This window comes from Perca flavescens, chromosome 4 (genome assembly GCF_004354835.1).
Source record: "Perca flavescens isolate YP-PL-M2 chromosome 4, PFLA_1.0, whole genome shotgun sequence".
Taxonomy (NCBI): domain Eukaryota; kingdom Metazoa; phylum Chordata; class Actinopteri; order Perciformes; family Percidae; genus Perca; species Perca flavescens.
The window spans coordinates 20,080,450-20,102,124 of record NC_041334.1 but is presented as its reverse complement, the minus strand read 5'-3'; the positions used below and the strand labels follow the sequence as shown (position 1 = coordinate 20,102,124).

General features: G+C 40.7%; 1 protein-coding gene across 1 annotated transcript in view; it reads left to right on the top strand.

The window, feature by feature from the left end:
* Window positions 1-21,675, top strand: part of LOC114553509 (protein phosphatase 1 regulatory subunit 1A) — a 40,966-nt gene that overhangs the window by 1,161 nt on the left and 18,130 nt on the right. The window contains exon 2 of the mRNA XM_028574721.1: window positions 20,152-20,212. Coding sequence (XP_028430522.1) covers window positions 20,152-20,212 — 61 coding nt within the window. The remainder of the gene's footprint in view (window positions 1-20,151; window positions 20,213-21,675) is intronic.

Here is a 21,675-nt window from a genome sequence, read left to right as displayed (position 1 = left end):
CATTAGCAGTAGAATTCATTAATAACAAATGAGCCTTGAGTAAAACCAGCAAAATTGTATGAGTCTGACTACACCCAGTTTATATGTCTCTCTCTGCCTCTCTCTCTTTTTGCTGCTACTCTTTTCCCCACTACGACTGAAAGGAGATGTTAGGAAGACTTCATTGGGCATGTGTGTGTATGTGAGTTTGCCCTTGTGAGGACATTTCATTGGATGGTTTGGGACTAGAGTGGTCAGAGGTAATGTTCGATCTAATGGTATGATCAAGTATTATAACTTTGTGAGGCTCAGATGTGAGGAACAGAATGTGCAGACTTTTCATGTGAAGAATGTACTGTAACCATAAGACTCCATAATGTCCTTCTCTAAGTCCCCCCCCCCCCCTTCCCCCCCCCCCTCCCCTCTCCCGTGACACTAGCTATCAGTTAATTTCTCAGACGTGGAGTGCTACATATTGTACAAAAGGAATTAGACGTCATAGCTGTTGTATATGGTTATATCACATGGCTTGATTTGATCTACGGTTTTATAAACAAGCATTATTATACAAGGAAACCAGGCGACCCAAAGATTGAAAAAAATGGCTTAGACCACAGAAGGGTATAAATAAATAATAATAAAAAACAAATTAAATATAGTTTTAGATACTAATTGAAAAACTTAAGATAATGATTTGCCTTCTAACTCAAATGCACATTATTATAATTTGGCCTTTTTTTAATTATATTTGTTTCTCACATATCTCAGTTTTTGTGATTCATGTTAAGTCGCTGTGATACTGCAATACTGCGTTTGGGAATAATAAAGTACTCTATTGATCTATCTAGCTATCTGAATTGCCTACGAGATATTTACCAAAAAACGACGTATCATGTAATCAAGCATTACTGTTTTTAGATTTATCTCATTGGCTGTGTACAAAATCACTCCCTATATGTAGTGCATATTTACAGTCCGCCATTTTATTCAAGTCTTCAAGTGTTTATCCACTGCATGTACCCTCAAATATTCTACAATGGAACAAAAAAGTTGCATCCATGACATGTGCACTACTTTCTGCCAACAATCCCACAATGCAATGCTCCGCTTTGTTTTACGGGTGCATACCTACAGCTGTGAATGAATGGGAAGGCTGCGATCTTTAGTATCAAATAGCACTTACTGTCTCTACGGTAACCACAGGCATCGCCATATCAACCAGGAATGAAATCATTGGGATTATAACTTTAATGAAACTGCCAGCAGATGAGCATAAAGGTTGGATGGCGTGATTATTCAGGCCTGAAACTTATTAGTTTGTGCCACAGCGGAGCTCATTATGTTGCTGTTTGAACAAAACATTGTTTGTGTGTAGCCAAGTGATATTAGGGACACTGTGTCTGTAAAATTGGTGCCTGTAGTGCATTTATTTAAAGTGTGTTTGTCTAATTGTGCGTGTGTGCATCTGTCTTTGAGCACATTTGTTTTTCTTACTTTTTCTTCTTTTCTGTACATCTGTGAAAGATACAGACATACTAAAGGTTGCTCATGTTTCCCTGTCTGTCCTCTTTATGTCTGCAAATAAGAGAATTTGTAGCCACTTGTCTGATCCCAGGCTGCAGCCATTCAATACAGGATCAGGAACAGGAACACCTCCAGCCTAGTGTTTACCTACTCTTCTTCACCAGCAGACAGACATCCTTTTAGCTGTATACAAGTGTAATTCCCTTTAACTCAAGAGAGTTTTTAGCTCTCAGTCTCAATAAGTATGGCCATTGAGACTTCGTCTTTTCAGGATACATGTTCTATTTATTCTAAGACCTGAACCTGCACGGCATGGATCTTAAGTGGATTTATATGTGTGAGTGTGTGTGTGTGTGTGTGTGTGAGCGACAGATGACCGGGGCAGACAGCTGAACAGTGAAACAGTCCGACAGGAGGAGAAGAAAAACAAAACACCAAAAGGAAATGTGTGTGCAGTATGTGCTTGTCTCTGTTTGCAAACACAGTAATGCCTGTCATGCCAGGGGGCTTCACCCATGGTTCAGTAATCTCTGCAACCTGACTTCTCAGCCTCTGTGGAGACCTGCACGTCAGTCAGAACAGCCTTCCTGAGCTCTGACCCTCACAACAACAGCACACACTTATCCTTTTATCCACAGACAGATACAGTGTGTGCCACCCTTATCATAACCTTATGTTCAAGTTAACTTTGTACTTACGAGCACAAACTGACTGTACCTGATAGAGGCTAAGACCTGGATAGTAGTTTCCAGATTATTTTTCTCTTTTTTTTCTGCAATTATTTTGATATTTATCTTACTAGAAGTTAGTTTCTAGCATGTTTTATTACAGTTTGACAATTTTATAGAATAGTTTGGCATTTTGGGAAATATGCTTATTTGCTAATATCTATACTACTCTCCTATCTGTCCGTTAAATATGAAGCTGGAGCCAGGAGCTGGTTGAGGTTGGCTTAGAGCATTAAGACTAAAAACAGCGAAACAGCTAGCCCAGCTTTGTCCAGAGGTTAAACAAAAACAGCTGGTTGTCTGGCAACCTCATCAGACAATAAGACTCTAGGACAGGGGTCAGCAACCTTAGACACAACCATTGCCACTATTGGCACGCGGTAGCTCAAACAATGCCACACTAGCAATAAGTGTGCAAGAGAGTTTTTTTGGAAATGTTCCAATCCGCATGCCAAATGACCTCTTTCACAGCCATTGGCAGTAGTTTGATTGACTTTTTCCCCATCCATATTCCGCAAAGACCCGTCGTATTCTGCCTGTGATACGCTAGTACTCGTTGCATTCATCACAGAATGCGGTGCACAGGAAAAAAATAACACTGCCTGATCGAGCTCAGTAGATGAATGGCAGGTTTAATGGTGATAAGGCACAATGATTAACAACAACGAAAAATAAAATAAAATGGCACTTTATATTAAAAAAGTTGCCGACCCCTGCTCTAGGAAGTCCATGCACCTAGTCCATAGTTTTTGTACGGATTAACAAACAAGATATAATGTGAAAATAAGTGAGCTTTTAAGGTGCTGGATAGCAGACACTACCTTTAAACAGGGCCAAGATACCGGTTTCCTCCTGCTTTCATTCTTTATGCTAAGCTAACTACCATTTCCTGGCACCAGCTTCATATTCAACAGACGATAGAGTGGTATCAATCTTCTCAGAAAGTTAACAAGTATATCTCTCAAAATTTCACTCAAAATGTCAAACTATTCCATAACAATACACGCTTGAAAACCTCAAGGATTCTGATAGGGGTGCTCTATTAAACAGAGAAGTCATGCAGAATAGATAATAGTGTTTTCAAGGGTTTGAGGGACTGTACATAGCAAATTGTTAAACTTTAGCTATAACTCTGCCTGTCTAATGTCTACATTATATTCAACGCACACACACTAATAATTCCATTATAACCAGACTGAGGCAGCAGTCCCATTGGTGAACATGTTAAAACCAGGTTATTTTCTCACATTAAAGAGTATGCATAACATGATTAACACAGCAGGTTTACCTTTAAATTAAACTCAAATGTCTCTTTGCTTGTTAACAGCTTTCAGTGACAATGTTGTTCACAAATCAAATCTTCTCTCACACTAACAGACATATGATACTGAACTCCTTCATTGACCTTATCATTTAGACGAAGGGCAGTTGCTTAAGAAAACTACATTCATAGATGAAGGTAATATAGTCCTTGTTGAGATGGTAAATCTCAACATTTTGAGGTAATGTCCTTTATTACAGGCATTTCAGGGCTGACAGGCCCTATATTGACAGACCCTATATTGTTTTAAACAGGAGATATATTCATCACTGCTTTGTACAGTTAGAAACAGTACATTTTTATTTGTAACTTTTAATGCTTTTTGAGCGCTTGCTAAACTCCCACCCAAAGCAGTGATTGTTCGATCACAACAACCGTAACTAAGCACGGAAGACCTGTCAAGCTTTCTTCACACACTGAAGAACCAAGCTTTCCAAAACCAAAAACTCAAGAATGTGAAATGTATTAAAATGTGGGTTTTTAACTTAAGCTGCACGGGTGACAGGAGATGTGGTGTGAGCGAACGAGAGAGAGCGATTGGAGCAGAGGAGCATTAATGTTTACTGGTAAAGATATTAAAGTGATGGTTCGGAGTAATTTCACCCTAGGGTCCTTTGCCCCTTGACCTTGAGCCAAACGACCCTAAATAAATAATATAATTTTAATAAATAAATATTTTTGTTGTATCTCTTTTTGGTGTTGTAATTTGTAGACGTCCCTAAGCACTCGTCTTACTGCTGGTAGCAGTAGCAGCAGAGAGCAAAAACCAGCAGGCAAGTGTTATTTAAAATAAACTTCTGGTGTACTTACAAACTTTCCAATCCATCGTTTTATGAGTGCATAACCTATTTGTACTAGTGTAGAAGTTTGGTATCATTTCGGCCATTATTAGTGGGCTAATGTACAAGATACACTCTTGGATCCATTAGCGCCTGCACTAAGATATTCAGCTGATAACGCTAACTCGCGCAATATTCAACCCAGGTGAAAAAAGCTTCTGGGGGGTTGTTTGGCTCGAGGTCATGGTGCAAAGGACCCTAGGGTGAAATTACTCAGAACCATCACTTTAAGTGAATGTACAGTAGCTATAAAGTCAGCAGTTTGAGCACAAATAAATGCTGCAGCTCCTACAGACCAACAGAGGTGTCCTGTCTTGTTGTTTCCCCGGCTGCTGAGTGGAGGGACCTCCGGAGACTCCAGCCCCGTCTCCCCCTGTGCTGTCTGACAGGGTCGAGAAGCCAAAGCAGGAAAAGCTAACACTAAGCTACTGTAAGCAATTTTATTGAGTTTCCTTTCTGAGTGAATGCAATTCCCTCTGGTAGCAGAGTAGCCATAGACTGTAGAATGTAGCATATGTCTAGCTATTGTGAAAGGTAAGAATGGAAAGAGTATCTGGTAAATGTCAAGGTTGAAAGTAGTAATAAAGTTTTCCTTTTATACAGCCTTCTGTTGTTGTATTATGATCCTCCTTAGTAAACAACACAACGTGATTGGTTGAAGCCTTTATTCGCAGTGAAAAAGCCTCGAAAGATCGACCTTGTTCCGAAAACAAATACGTCAATTTGTTCTGTGTGAAAGTACAACAGTTAAAAAAAAATATGTTGACGTGCGAATTAATAGCATGAAAAAAAAATCTGCCAGTGACAATTCAGAAAAATCTGCAGCTTTCAGCATGGGCTTAAAAAAAGACATGCCTACCTGGAGCAGATGACCAAACATAGAAGGCCGGAGAAGACAGGCTTGGTGTTACGTGACACTGAGCCGAGAGTAGAAAAAACTGAGCGTTCAGAACAATGGGAAATCTGAACGATTTAGCTCACGGGGATTTCTATGAAATGCATTTACCTCATTACTTGAAGCTCTGGCCACATTTAACATGAAAATCTAACATTATAACATTATAGATATGACAGAAAATACGGAAAAGCATAACAGTTGGCCCACCCACAATGGTTCCGACGCCCATGGTTTTCAGCAAGAAATGAGAAGCCTGCATTTGTCTACTTCTGTCTGAGATCAAGATCCCATTGATTTGAATTCCAGTTCCTTGTTGTACACATGTTGTCCTGTTTTTGTCCACACAATTACAGGCAATAAAACAGGTTCACGGCTGCTGCAATAACAGGCCGGAGCAGGTAACATCACTGCATTCATTAAAAACATAATATTTAGCCCTCATTGCTCCTAAATTGTATTTTATTATAAACTGATGCTATTTACCTTTGTAATGCTCAACAAAAATCTATTATTACAGCAATTAAATTACAGCTTGTGCATTGCATCTAACCACTGCTCCCCTAGTGCAGCTGGTTGTATGATATGCAGTGAGAGAGAAGATGATAAGAGGGCTGTTACAGGGGGAAGACAAAGGATTGATAGAAAGGGAGAGGGAGGACTGAAAACACAGAGATAAAGGAAAGTGGAAGTCAATGATCTGAGTTTTCAATGTCCTGTGAATAGTTATTCCCTGTATTCAGAGCCAAATGAGACCATGAGAGAGTCTGTGAGGATGTATAATGGCTGAGCACTGATTTTAGCCTGAAAAACATCAATATCATATTTCAAATGACATCGAATCCTTGCATTGTACTGAATCTGTGACAGCTCAGAACTGCATCGGCCCACCCAATAACAAGATGTTAGGAAAGTTTTTCTTTAACCTTTATTTCTGCAGCAATTTACTGGGTGTGAATGCCCTTTTTCTGATTCATGGCGCTGTGTGGTGCAAAACACATTGTTTTTGTGAAGGTCACAGAGCAACGCTGATAGCGCAGGTATTACAAAACTACCACTGATTTTCTCAAAGGGAAATCAGGGTTAGGAGGTAAAGGCTTTACGCCTCAGAATTTAAGTACATTTTTAACTATATATCTTTTTTCTACCTCTGATACCTCAATTATTCATGACTTTGGTTATTCCATATTGTTACAAGCCCAAAGCTAACCTTTTCTTGTTAAACAACAAAGAAACACAGCTACTAAAGGCTAACCTAGCTCTAACATTAAAATATTGTCTCTGCTCCCTGCGTGTTGCGTTTAATGTGAGAATGAGACTAAACTGGCCTGGATTAGTGTATACTTTCCTACCTAGGAGGGGTTGTGCTGTGTTAAACTGACTCACCCAGCCGCCGTGTCGTTTTGCATTCCGCGTTCTGGAGCTGGGCCTGCCAGCATCGGTCACCAGGAGGGATAGCCTGCTCGTGTGCTTCAAGCAGCTCCAGCATCTCTCGTTGACTTCTCCACGAGCCCGCTCCTCAGTGGGTTAGTTCAGGTTTTAAAAGTTGTGTTGTGGGACAAAAGGTGGAGTGTTCTCCGCGTGGAAGCGTATGGTTTTCAGCATCAGCCTGCAGCATGCTGCTTCCGTGATTGTCTCCCTCCAGAACCAATCTCAATCTAAATCTCCTCCTCAATCTGACCTCCTCATCAGGCTACAAACACACACTATCAGCTGACACAGACTAAAACATAACACATGATAAGAAAAGAGTTCCCAATGTTAAATGTTTTTCAAGCAAACACCTAAACAATAGTTATAGCTTATCTAACCCTCTTAATCGACCTCCACGGAAATGTATATGTGTTTATGTGACAAAACACTCTTGACATTGCTCTATCAGCTTGATAGCTCCTGACCCTTCTTAATTTCAAGAGAGTAGCTTAAAAACATGATTTGATGCCATATTTTAAAAGTCCTCTACAGATGATGACACATTGGTAAAAGTTAAATATATGAAACAAGACTATGGTGTCTCTTGGCATGACCTATATCTTCCTGCCAAATGTATTTGGCCTGCTGCCACCACACATTAGGCATGCACGACTTTTCCTGCCCACCCATCACTTTTGAAGGCTGTTTTTGTTCGTTGTTGTGAGATTTGACAGAACTGCATTTTAAACAGACAGTGGGTTGAAAGGCAGGCATTGTGGTTCGAGGGTTGAGCCTGTCCACTAAGCAGTGGTATTTGTGTGAGCGAAGGATCAGGGAGTTTGTGAGAAGAATAACAATGACTCAAGGATAATCAGTTCTACACAGCCATGGCTCATTGTGCTTTAATGTGGGCCGGGAGGGGGATTTTCCAGAATGGCAACAAAACCCACACATGGCTAAAATATTAGTACATGGATTTATAGTATACAATTGATTAGTAGTACTAAATAAAACTTTCTATATCAGTTTTTAAAACCTGAGCCCCAAAGTGCTATATAACATTAACAAAACAAACAAAATAAAGATACCGTAAAATTAATCTAGGAGTGCAAAGCACAATGATTTGTAGTCTTTGTATGTGATACAGATATGAGACTTTCTCATGGGATAATGCTGTAACAGACTTATGGAGTTGCATAGAACCTTCTTAACATTCTGACTCTCTCTATTTAAAGTTATAGGGAAACCTGGTGGGGGTCAGCAATTTCTGAAGTCTGATCCGGCCCGATGACAAAGATTTCAGACTGCTGTGGTGTAGTTGAAAAAATCTTTTTGAATACATTTTTTAATTGATTTCAGCAAGATGTTTATGCAAAATAACTAACAATAAGATCACCGTTTCTAAAAGATACTTTAAACTGTAAATATGATCAGAGTAACTTTGTTCCAACCACAGTAGATTGCATGTTTCAAATAATGTGTTGCATTTAGGGTATATCCATGCTGTGTCTAAATCAGTAGGCTGCAATTTACACCTTTGGATTTTGCTTCCCCCGTAACATTTTACTGTAATATATCTGTGTGACCTCGGCTATACAGAAAAATTAAGAGTTTCCATTCTAACATGCAGGCAGAGAATAGGACTGTGGTAGTAATTTAGTACCTCATCTTGGTTGCTTGTTCTAGGTATTTGGCAAACAAAATCAACTGTATGTGGAGTGCCAGTTTCAACCAATGTGCTAAAATCATTTGCATTTACATTACATACTGTGCTGTATGTGGGCAGATGCAGGTGTGAATATAGCTTGAGCAATTGAGCATTGGATTGCTATCCAATGATACAAGACACAAAAAGGAAAAATCTACCTGGATACTACCTGTGTTTTTGTCAGCCTAAACCGGACGTGATGAATGTGAGAACTTAGCGACAGATACAGAAAGGAAGGTAGCAGCGCCGCAAGAAGGTGACACTGAAACTGACATGCATCTCTTGGAAAAGTGTAAAAAGAAGTAAAACATCTCTGCCTGCAAGAAAAGAAAGTCACTCCATGCCTCTTCTGTTTCACAGAGCCTTCTTGTACTCCATGGTTGTGTTTTGAAGGTAATGAAGCTGAAGCCTGTGAAAACCCAATTAGACTGTGTTACTACTGACTGCTCTTTATCATTACTGCCCATTTATTCTGCAGTGACATCTGTATTTGTTATCGAACAACGTCTAAAGTGATGTTTTTTGCTTCTTTGTGTTATTTAATCGTATCCTCACACATTTAGTTGAACACAGCAAAACCACAAAGTCAAACCTGCACATTGGATCCAAGGGCAACAATTCACTTCTTGATTCTCCTCTGTCACTTTTTTTTATACCTTTTATCTTTGATTGCACCTGCAATAAAAAGGAGTCCTATCTTTTTGCTTTCTATTGTAGACTCACAGCACAGCTCAAAACATTGCTTTTTTAGTTTCTCATCTCAATAGAAAGAGTTTACTACTATCTAATTTCAAATGTCTTATAAATTACAATGTGATGCTGCACTGGGCAGGCTGAGGTTAAGCTATATGGCTGACTGGAGAGGTTACACAGCTTTGTAAGTGCACAAGCAGCATTTACAAAAGATGCATGGAGGACTGGAGCTTGCATGCTGTCCAGCATTAGTCAGCAACCCTGTCAGTTCTGCGTGAGGAGTGCATTAGCGTGCATGTGTGTGTGTGTGTGTGTGTAATTGACTCTCTATTTAAATTCCTATATCACAGCCTTTTAGGTTTATGAAGCAATAAAATAGAAAAGTAATCACCTGATCCTGGAGGCGACTGAAAATGAATCACTGTAATTAATCACTGTGTTTCCTCCAAAAATCTTTGGTTGCAAAGTTTTGGAGACATAGATGTAGAACTGATCAAATTTGATATTTGCAGAACCATGCAGTACATATTTAACTGTAAAACTATCCATCAGCCCTGGGATAGAAAATACATTTTAGATCGTGGGCACAAGAGTTAAAGTCAGTAAAAATGCAGATGTGTTAAAGGGTAGCGCTTGGACTGAAAGATTCTGGTGTGGAGTTGCACCTAAATATGAGGAAAGTATATTTTACATAATTTTACAAAAGTTGTACTTTTGTGAAATGTATATCAATGGATGTCAAACTAATATTGTTGGATAATTCTCATAGCCAACATATAGCTATTCTTCTGTTGTATACATACTGTACAAAATAAATGAGAATGTACTGCCATTGCTCACAGTTAAGAGCGTTACCATTTATTTTCTCCCTTTATTTTTTTCACCTCCTTTCACACTATTTCCATTGGAGTTAGGTTGACAGGTTTCTAGTATTTCTTTCCAGTTTCAGCATGCATCAGACTCAATAGCAATCAATTGTACAGTACCTCATCAAACTTTCTTAATTGATTTTATGAACACATTCTTAGAAGATTTACGGTAATGGAAATGTTGACATGTTAGGGACTGTTGGTTATTTATTTCAGGGGCCACCGGAGGAGTTTCATGATCTTTAGTCAAAAATCAACCTGACCCTCTCTTCACCAGCAATACATTTCAGATGATCCTCCAAAATGATATGGAAAAAAGGGATGACCCTCCACAACAATTTACTGATGCCTTCTGTACTGACTTGTGCTTTGCAAAGACATGAAGATTCCCATTGTTTTCCTACAGCCATGACATCCATGACTAAACTTCTGCATTCTCATCTTACGCATCACACTCCTCTGGTATGGTGTGGTGGCCATTTCAGTAGATTTACTCACTAACATTATTGTGGAAACACAATAAGCATGGAAAGAAAATGCACACTTCCTGCATTACTTCAAATACTAAATTACTCCTCTAGTAAACTAGTATTCACATGAAATAAAACATTAAAGCATTAAGACCATTCAGCAAAGCACACTGGGTAATAAGACATTCAACACTGGTTGCTATGGACTCGTCACTAGGCTTCCTCAGTCATTGTATATTTTAGCATATAGGTAAAGCTGCCGAAGCTGAACATTATCCAAAACTCCATTTCTCAGACGAGCGTCAATTTGGGAGCTTGCATGCTACCACTCTTTCCTTCTCAAAAGCCTTGAAAAAGCTGTCGTTTATATATATAATATCACCGGGAATGAAAGGATATTTGAGTCGGGTATGTCCAGCTGAGCAGGCATCAAGTATGCCTTTCCAGTTCAATAAACCAAGTACTGCCATCTGACTCACACATCACAAGACAATGTTACAATGAATTAAATCATACCAAAGCATTGTATGGCTCAAGACTATGGCAATATAGTATTCACTAAAAATCACCCAAGAAGAAAGCACAATAGTAATTCTGAAACGTGATTGACTGAAGATACAACAATTCCATCACACAACACAGTTGAGCGCAGGTTGTAAAATAACAGTTACTGAACTTTACTTAACTGCAAAAGCCAACATATACTGCACTTGACAACTAAGTCTCACACAGGCCTATAGCAGCATCACAAAATAATGACGCAATACACGTCTGATATGCATGGCATTTCAATAAACTAAACAAAATATGTACATTATCTGGTCACATGGTCACAACAGATTATATTAGCCTACTCAATTCTACTCAAACAGATCGCATAATAGCTCTTACCTTTCTTACATTTCTTGTCTTTTTCTTTGCAAAGTCGCAGATCAAATCCTCAAAGTCAAGCTCCCTCACCAGCTCGCTAAACCCTACTACAAATGCGTTGCTGTGTGTTGGTAGCACTTTACAGGCAAAGCAATAAATGTCTCCGGTGGACAGTGAATATAGAATCCACTCCCGTGGTACAGTTTCACCATTAAGAAAGGTGTCGGCTCAGTGCCTCGAGAGAGCGTGTCTTTCTGCCGCCAGCCTCGTTCCCCCTCTGAGATACTGGATATTTAGCCGCTCGATTCTAAAAGGCTAATATCGCTCTGGGTATAATTTCCTCCTGGACGGTCTCTGTAATGTCAACTTCGCTAAAGTTAACGTTAGATAACGTTAGCTGTGGCTGAGTGTAGCTGGTAGAAGGCAGCGATTCTTCCAAGCTAATGTTGGCTAGCTCCTCTACATTTTTTTATAGCAGCCGCTTCTTTCTTTTCCTTTTCCACACTTTCACTCACTGATACAACCCAATCTGACCGGGGATCAGTTACAAATTAATTCCACTCTTTCAATCTCAACTCGTTCTTAGAAAACTGATCTTGAATCAGTACGATGAAAACAACCTGCTCTATGCCCACCCACCTTTACCATTAGCCAATCTACACAGTGCATGCGGCTTTCTCCCAATCATTACCTGTCCAGTCATCATACTGACTTATGAAACACACAATCACAAGACTTCATTTTTTGTAAACAATTTTTATTTTATTCTGATTGGCTAATTATCAAGACTGTGCTTGGGCCCCAAGTGCGCATGGGCCCCTGGGCCCGTGCCCATAATGATTAATGCCCATTGGGTAATCCAGGCTTGATTGCAGTTTGCCAACAGGGGGTGCTGCCGCACCAACAGGGGGTGCGGCAGCACCAACAGGGGGTGCGGCAGCACCAACAGGGGGTGCGACAGCACCTCCAGCACCCCTACTTCCCGCGCCTATGCCGCAAGCTTCGACTTTTCAAAATAAATGCATCTGGTCTGCTATGTTTTCGTATGGTGTTTTGGATGTTTTTGAACTAAACAGTACAGCAATCATGCTAATGAATACACTTATTTTTTCAGCATATGTCTTAATGGAGCTAGCAAAGCAGTTTTGTGTTTATATGTGCGAGCGGGATTTTTTCAGTTTGGGATATCCCCCCTTACTCTAAACCTACAGCTAAAACGTCTGGCTGACTAAATATGGAGGGACCCATCTGCTAGCGATAGGGGCCGAGACTGAGAGAGCTACATGGAGCTTCATGGATAAATATGCACCAAACAAGGGACTTTGAAATGTTGCTGTTCTCATGAATACAAAAGTTGGGTGACCCTCCCCCCTAGACTAAAAAAATTGGATGACCCTCCCCTCAACAAAGAATAAAAAGACATGACCCTCCCCTATTTTCCTCCGGTGGTCCATTCCATAAATACCGAATGGTCCCTTAGCAGTTAAATGTGAGGAAGGTTATGCATTGTAACTATAGTTTTTATATTCACAAGCAGAGCTTTCCAACTCTGCTGCACAGCTCAGTGAAATGTGTTATTGCATGTATTATCGCAGAATGGTCCATAGCTGCCACACTCCACTAGTCATGAGCCAAGAAGCAAGTAGGTAGTGGCAGGCTGCCCTGCTGATCTCACTGCCCAGCACTGTGAGATCCAGCATTGCTTTCAACCAGCTCAGACATCTTCAGAGACAACCAAACCCAAAATATGGAACACACAGGCTGTGTTATGGGCTGCCAGCATCATGAGAGAAAATGGATGCTGAGATGGCCATGCAGCCCGTACTTAGGGAGCAGGGCTAGACTATCCCTGGTTAGCTGAGTAATGAAAATGTGGAAATGTCAGTGCACTGCTTAGCTTTTGATTGGTTGAGTCAATCCAGAGCCATAGAGATATAAGAGTTGCGACACTCGTTGATCTCGCTAGCGGGGTGGTCATGTGGTTCATGTAACCCTGTATAGTTCCAAACACACGCAGCGCTGTCATGTTCTCCTATGGGACTGACAGCAGCGATTGACATATTGAATGGTAAATATGAATAAAAACACATACCCATGTACTTGTTTGATTGTTATTGCATATTTGTAAATGTCAGTTTTACATTTGGAATGGGGAGACAACTGAAAGCTATGTATAGATACGTTTTTAAGTTTTGGAGGGAAAGCTTCACGTCCGTGTTAGCATGATAGCACTAGGCTACTGTCCTGTATTGTCCTTCGTGGCACGGGGACTTTAGTTTATTTACATTTTGTATTAGCCTGTCCAAACGCGTTTGTTCTGACATGTCTGGGACACCCCGCCGTGCCAGTTCACATTAAATGACATCAAATAGTACGCGAGGGTCACCGGGGACCTGAAGCTCAATGCCCTGGCCAATGCAAAAACGTCAAAATTAACTAAGTCCCGGGGGACCCGAAGGACAACACAAGGGTTAACCTTACTAGTTCTTTTTGAAATCAAAGATGATTCAAAGATGTTCTTTTTTGCACATCTGGACTATTGTATTTTCCTTGATTTTGCTTGTAATTCCGATTCACTTACCCGTGGTCAGAGAGTGATTGAGAAAGCAGAGTAGCATCAGTCCATTCAGCATTTAGTGTCCAGCCCACTTCTTCTGATGAGGCAGGAGTTGACCACACAACCATGATCATTTTAAGACTAAGCCATACACCAAGTATCACATGTATTAAAGAATAACAACTCAATACACTTGGATGAATACTTTTTTTTTTAAACAATGAGTGACACAACAAGTACAGAAAAAATGAATACAGTGGGGAAAGGAGACAATTAAAAAAAAGCAATACAACTAAGATTTACCGCTGGCACCACTGGTTATAAAACCCTTCAGCAAATGCAGATTCTAGTGCCTAACATCTGCACGCTGCAAAGGAGGATACAGCATGTAAATCTGGAGCCAGGAGTTTTGGGGGTTAGTGTTTGAGATGCTGAGTGTTTAATAAAACAAATCCTCTCCACATATATCAGGCTGAGGTTTGTGGAACAAAAAACAAGTGGGAACAAGTATGAATAAGAGCAACAAAGTAGAGCCAGGAATAGGGGGAATAGTATAAGTGATTAATTAACACAAAATATCCTCCACATATATCAGGCTGAGGTTAAGAATTCAATCATAGTGCATCAGGGTAAACAGCCGTGATAAGGGGTACCTTGGCAGCAGAGGTTTAGTGGTAAAAAAAGAGGTGGGTAAACTATAAATACCGGTGGACCACGACGTGGTCACCCGGTACGGTGGGCCACTGCCTACCGGTGTATGTGTATCCTGATGACATCGCTATAGGTTATAATTTGATGGTACTACCAAGGGTATCACTGGTTGTTCCCTCATCATAGGTCACACAATCACTATTCAATTCATACATTAATCTAAATTATTGTTGAAGAGACTCAAGAAGGAATAATATGGTTGTAATCTATAAAGTTTACTAAATGACAAAACAGATAGAACAACAATATTTAAGAGAGATAGAGAGGGAGGCTTATATCCAGGGTTTCCAATGCAATGCAGTTGTACATAATGATTTGGGTTTAGGGATTTGGGATTATTTTCATAGTCGATTAATCTGTTGAATATTTTCGCGATTAATCGATTAGTTGTTTGGTCTATAATATGTCAGAAAAATGTGGATCATTGTTTCCAAAAAAGCCCAGGATGACATCCTCAAATGTCTTGTTTTGTCCACCGGATCACCTACAAAATCCTGGTCCTCACCTACTAAGCCCTCCACCATCTGGCCCCCTCATACCTTACTGACCTCCTCTCCCCGTACCAACCCTCACGGTCCCTCAGATCCATCTCAGCTGGTCTCCTCTCCATCCAAAAGTCCAAACTCCGCAGTTTTGGGGACAGAGCATTCTCCAGAGCAGCTCCCAGGCTTTGGAACTCCCTCCCCCAAGAGATCCACACCTCTGAGTCCCTCACCATCTTCCAGTCCCACCTCAAGACCCATCTATTCATCTCTGCCTATCCCTAGCCCCACGCCCCCCTCCCTTTTCATCTGTGCCTGAATCTTGTTTTGTTTTGTTTTGTTCTGTTTTTATAATTTACCCTGCCCTGTAAAGCGACTTTGAGTCTGTGAAAAGCGCTATATAAATTAAATTTATTATTATTATTATTATTATATGACCAAGTTGAGGCATGTGTTGGCATTCTGAGTGCCTCCATGCTGCACTGTCACTGGACATCCGGTGATACACAGGGATGAGCTTCTTATGGTGATCATTCAAAAGACCAATATTTAGAACATTGGAGAAAGCAATCAAAGTAGACTAAATTGTTATTAGACACATTATCTTCACACTGTCAGAGATACGAAGAAGAGACAGATCCTGACTAAACACAGGCTCAGTGACCACCAACTGGGTCAGACAGACAGGTCAGAGAGAGAGAGACAGGCTCAGTGACCACCAACGGAGGTGCACTTCCTCCTCCACTGGGAAAAAGTATCTTCACTAAGAGAATTACACCTTGGAAAAATAACCAAAAAAAGTTACCACCAGAAAAGAAGCTGGTAGTTCTCCTAGGAGAGGAGGCAGCAGCTCTACTGACAGCTAAACATGGATCTGAGGGACTCACAACCACTTTAGGATCCCAAAATTACAGATTGGTTTAGTATTTTATAGTAATTATAGTAGAATAGTATATATGTGACACCTACATATTTAATATATGACATGTAGGCTATGAATTTCTGTAAAGTACTTGAGAGACAGAGAGAGAGAGAGAGAGAGAGAGAGAGAGAGAGAGAGAGAGAGAGAGAGAGAGAGGGAGAGAGAGAGAGAGCGAGTCAGTCTGATTACCTCCGCTGTCTGATAACTCCCCCCTTTTACTTTCACAATTGGATGCTTATGAAAAGTAAATGACCATATTTGGATCCAACAGCATTACACAGGATTGTAGAGGAGAGAGAGAGAGCTTTCCAACGATATATGAGATGACAGGGTGCAGACAGCGATCGCGGAGCAGCGGGATGATTTAGAACGCCAACTTTTGTTGAATTTAGGAGAAAGTATAGTAAAATAAAGACCTAAATGTGTATTTTTTACTTTTTTTCACCACAAGTCTGAAAGAATATATGTTATTAAAGACAAATAGCCCAAAATCTCAAAATTGACCAGTGGAAAAAAAACGATGTTTTTGCCAGCCGTGTCACGCATTAAGCCCCCAACGTTGACTTCAAGGCAGCGCTTCGACCATTGACTTCATGACTTCAAGGCACCTAACCATTGCCTAATCCTAGCTGGAAGGCGACGTTGGGGGTTGAAACACCAAACACCGCAAGAGATTGGTCAACACTGACAGTAATGCAGCGCAATATGAAATATTTCGTCTTAGATTTAACAACTTATGAAACTAATATAGAACAATTTGAAACTAAAACGACATAAGCTTAATTTAAAACGGCTTAGGCACTATAGGCTAGAGGTGGATACACGCAATTTAGAGGTGGATAAACGCACTTTGGAGGTGGATAAACGCTATTTCCGAATTTTGGGAGGTGCGCAAACGGCGTTTACGTGCGTTTAGCCTCCACTACATCCTTGCTTGGCAGCAAGAGTCAGACTAAGAAGGCTATTTCAAAACAGCAGACTTCCTCACATAAGGTCATAACATCTAGTCCACTGCCAAACACCTTACTGGTTGCCATGGATGTATTTGGCCTCTCCATCCCCGGCACACCGTCTGAAGACTCCAGTCTCCTCTTATTTCAGCAGCCAGCAGCCACCACCAGCAGCCGTCGCCAGCACCAGTAGGGCTGCTGGAATATGGAAAGAAATATGATCATAATTATTTCGGTCAATATTGAAATCACGATAATTTAACACGATTACTTGTTGACTTCTGGAAAGATGTTGCAATTATTGAACTTAAAAAAAAAACAGTGGAAAACGTTAAATAAATCAACAGTAAAAAAAAAAAAAAAAAAACACAACTGTGAAATTTGCCTTAATACTTTTTCATATTTAAAATTATGTCATTGTCATATGTCACTTACTGATATTTTGTGTGTGGAATAACTTGTATTCATACATGAAATCCAACAGCCCTTTCAAGGGTATAATTAAACGAACGCAACCTTATTTCTAGACACAGTACTCAGCTGACTAGCTAACACCGTCAGGTTCAGTAGATAAAACCTAAATAAAACCCGTCCTTAATCCACCTTAATGATCCTAGTAATCCAACATCAATAACTAACTAAATAAAAGTTGTCAGAGATTCACTACTGAACTTTGTAATTGTTGGTGTAGCGATACCTTCACAGCTGGCGAAGTCAAGCTAACAAACAAGCTAACAAACTAGCAGGCAATCAGTCGGCTACCAAGATAAAAATATATAAATTACGCTGTGCACACATACAAATAAAGATCAGTATATGCATCATAGAGGTAGCCTCGTGAGACCGTCCTGATCTCGCGAGCTCCAGTTTTCCACTCGCAGATCAGTCTGGCATCTTGAGACAGAGAAAATTTGGAGCCGTTAGCCAAACGACCGGGCCAATCAGCGTTGGTTTTGAGGTGGGTTAGGTGGTGATAGACAGATGGTTTATCCAATCAGCTAACCAGTATTTTCAGACAGCGGTAGCCGCTCGCTAATGCTTTTTTTCTCTTGGATCCTTCTTTTGGAATATGGTCCTGTGAACCTGAAATGGTTCCTTTTATTCCTAAATTCTCGTTACACAAACGGCAAATATCCTTTACCGACATGTTTGCATGCTGAGCTAACGAGCTATGCTTTGCCTGCAGCAGCAGGGGCGGGCTTGTGGTTGTATTTTCATACGCTTCGTGGATCTGATTGGTTGATTTGGCCCGTCTATCACCAACATAGGTGATAGACAGATGGTTCATCCAATCAGCTAACCAGTATTTCCGCCCCTTCCAAAAAGTTCTCCAACGGAAAGTTCCCAGATGGATATGCCGAGCAAATGCGAAGCAATCCATCTGGTGGAGTCAGGTTATCATAGAGGGCCTCTGATAAAATATAGGCAGTTGACAATTCAAAAGAGGTAGCTATTTAATCAACTTACCTCAGAAGTTACTCGATGGCCAGCAATGAAAATTAATGATGTCCGACGCCGTGAATGGATTGTTTGGAACTATGCGAGGCTGCATACCCCGGAAGTAGGCGGGAAAAAGCATACAACGGAGTCCAATGGGAGTGTCGCCACTCTGTCTTTCTCTATCACTCTGAGTCAATCTAACCCATTAGAGGCCAAATCCTGTGCAAAATTACAGCCTGGAAGTGCTTGAGATGTATCAATCAATATTTCAACATCTACCTTCAAACTTAAAGATCTTCAAAAAAACCTACATGTTTAAGGTTTTAAAGGAGAATTCCGGTCTGTTGTTTGTAAATTTGGAGTGCTGTCAGTAGCGAGAAAAACGAAAATAATCGGTGCTGCCTACACCGTGTTATCCTCCTGCTAGCGTTAGCACCCAGGAGACTGAAACAGGGCACATTTTAAACGTGCTTTTAAGCCTCTTAACATGTTCAGAATGTCATTAAAAGTGCCTACCCATGCAAAGTGATTCCTTCCAAGTGAACACAGTAAATCTGACTGCAGTAGATGTGAAAGAAATGCATGAAAGTTGTGCTAATTCATACCTCTGTGTAGCTCCGGTGTTGAGACGGCAGTAAGAGAGTGCTTAGGGACTGTCTACAAACTACAACACCGAAAAGAGATACAACAAAAATATTAATTAATTTAATGATTAAATAAGGTAGTGTCTCCAAACTTACCTCAATTATAACTTATCTGTTTTTACTACAGCAAAAAATAAGCATATGCCTATTTTTGAAAATCTCTTTTCGGTGTTGTAGTTTTTCAACACCGTAACTAAGCAGAGCTGAATTAGCACGACTTTCATGCATTTCTTTCACATCTACTCGAAATTCAGCCTTGGTGCAGAATTACAGCCACTAGAGCCAGTGCCACAATGAGCTTTCCTTAGTATGTGCCATTTCTGTGTCTGTAGCTTTAAATGCTATTGAGGAGGAGAGGGGGGGGGCGCAAGGTGACGGGTGGGGGTGTGGCCAACTGCCACTTTGCTTGTTTGCAAGCCATGATGTCTCTCTCATTCTCATGGGTGGGCCAAATTCTCTGGGCGGGCAAAGCAGAGAAACGGGAGGTAACCTCATAAGGAGGAGATTGCAGATCGGTCCATCTGTGCTTTAATTTTGTCAGAGGCAGAGCAGGATACCCAGGGCTCTGATCTTTCATGTTAAAAAACCTCAACCACCCATTTTAGGTCCGGGCCCACTCATTTTGACCCAGGCCTACTAACCCTAGTAGTGAGTGATTTTCATTCTAGCAGTTCATCCAATAAGCAGCCCGAGGGAAACTTTGAGTAAAAGCTTCTCAGCCAATCAGCCCACATGTGGCCTCTTAAGCCCCGCCCACAGGCTGCATCATCACCAGCAAGTGATCCAATGAAATGAATGACGTTGCGCGCAAGCTTTTCAAGCTCAAAAAAAAAAAAAAAAAAAAGACACAGACGGTAGCTATTAGCTAATATGAAACGCAAAGCAACTCGTTTTCATTTAAATTCAGCAAGAAATGCTCCGAGGAGCAGGAGGAGGACATTTTAAGTAACGGTTACAAGTGACAAGTTACCATCCTGCTCGGCCGCCCTCTCCCCATCAAGTCCTCCCGTAGCCACCCCCCCTCACACCAGCAAGGCAAGTAGGGTAACAGTTAGGCTAACGTTAATGCATGGGACCTTTAAAGGCAACATAATTTTTTCTCATTTTGAATGAATGAAACTGTTCTTCTTTTTCAGATCAGAAGACGCAGACCCACACCTGCGACTTTAGTGGCATCCAGTGATCAATCATCACCTGGTAAGGCACAGAATTTCCCACACAAACACACACACACATACACACACGCACACACACGCACAGTAGCCTACAGTACAGTTTTAAAAAAATTGACAGAATTACGATATAGGTTTAAAACAAAGCTCCAGGTTATCAGACAATCAGACAGAAAACATCCCTGCATTAAAAAAACACAAGGGACAGTGTTGGTAGGGCGTACTGCTTCAGTTACCAATAAGACATAATATACAATCCAGGAAGTCCAGTTTAAGTAAAATTATCACATTGGCAACTATATCCAGACAAGTGACAGGTAAACAGTAGAAATACATATGTTCCCATTACAAATTAGGACTTTGTGCTAGCATGAATTTGATTGGCCAACATAGTGCCTTGCCGGATGTCTGGCCAGGTACAAATTCTTTTACCGGGGCCCTCTATATTTGTTTGCACCCTTATTGCTTTAAAGGCATGGCCTAAGTCATGTCCTTGCGCAGGGCTAAAGTCAGTCTGGACACTGCCTTAGCTGAACATATTTGAAAATGATTACCCAAACAGTCAGTTGTAAACAGACAGAATACCTGGTTCATCTTCAACCGACCATGCATGTAAACAGTTGGCTTATTCTAAGCTGTTCATCTGACTGCTTGTATTTCCTACCCTATCTGACCTGTCCCCTCAAATGTAAGCAAGTACAGGTGAGTACAGTGGTATCATAATCAATAGAAATGATTGCCAAAAACTACAAAAATGAGACCTAAATCCTTGTACCATAACTGCTAAATGCAGCTCGACTAACCTGCAACCCAAACTAACCTCAACCTTAAACCAAGTCTGAATACTAACATAAACGCTACAGAGGCCCATGCAATAACAAGTTACCATAGCTACAATATGTTTCACAATATTCCAGACATTTCTATCTCTTATTCTGATTGCTGTGATGCAGCATCACAAGTCTATTATGCACCAAATGAATCTTCCTGCTGCTAGAGCAACAAAAACAGCTGTGTGTGTGTCCTCTCAAGGGAACTTAATGATCAAACACTATAGGGCTCCTCTTGAGAGTTATCTTCTTCTATGATTCATCCAGTAGCTCCCTGCGTTCCTCCCTGACTCTGCTGTACTTTGGTGTGTGAGTGTGTAATGTGACCCAAATTAAAAGATAATCAGCTGGGAATATAGGGCAGCAAGTGTAATTTGCTCCAGGTGAGAAAACAGAGGGTGGTGTTCTCTGTTTTGTATGAATAAATAAAGAGTTGATGCGTCATTGAGGATACCAGCAGAGACTGCCACTGTTATATTGTTTCAATCGCAGCATTTTGTCACTGAGAGTTGAACAACAGTCTTTCTAATTGGGTGTGATTATAAATTGGGGTCTTTTCCTGTGATTTGTTTGTGTAATGTGTGTCTCTGCATGTGATTACACGTGGCTGTGTTTGATTCAGTAATTGGACACTGAGCATATGGAGTGTCTCAGTGTC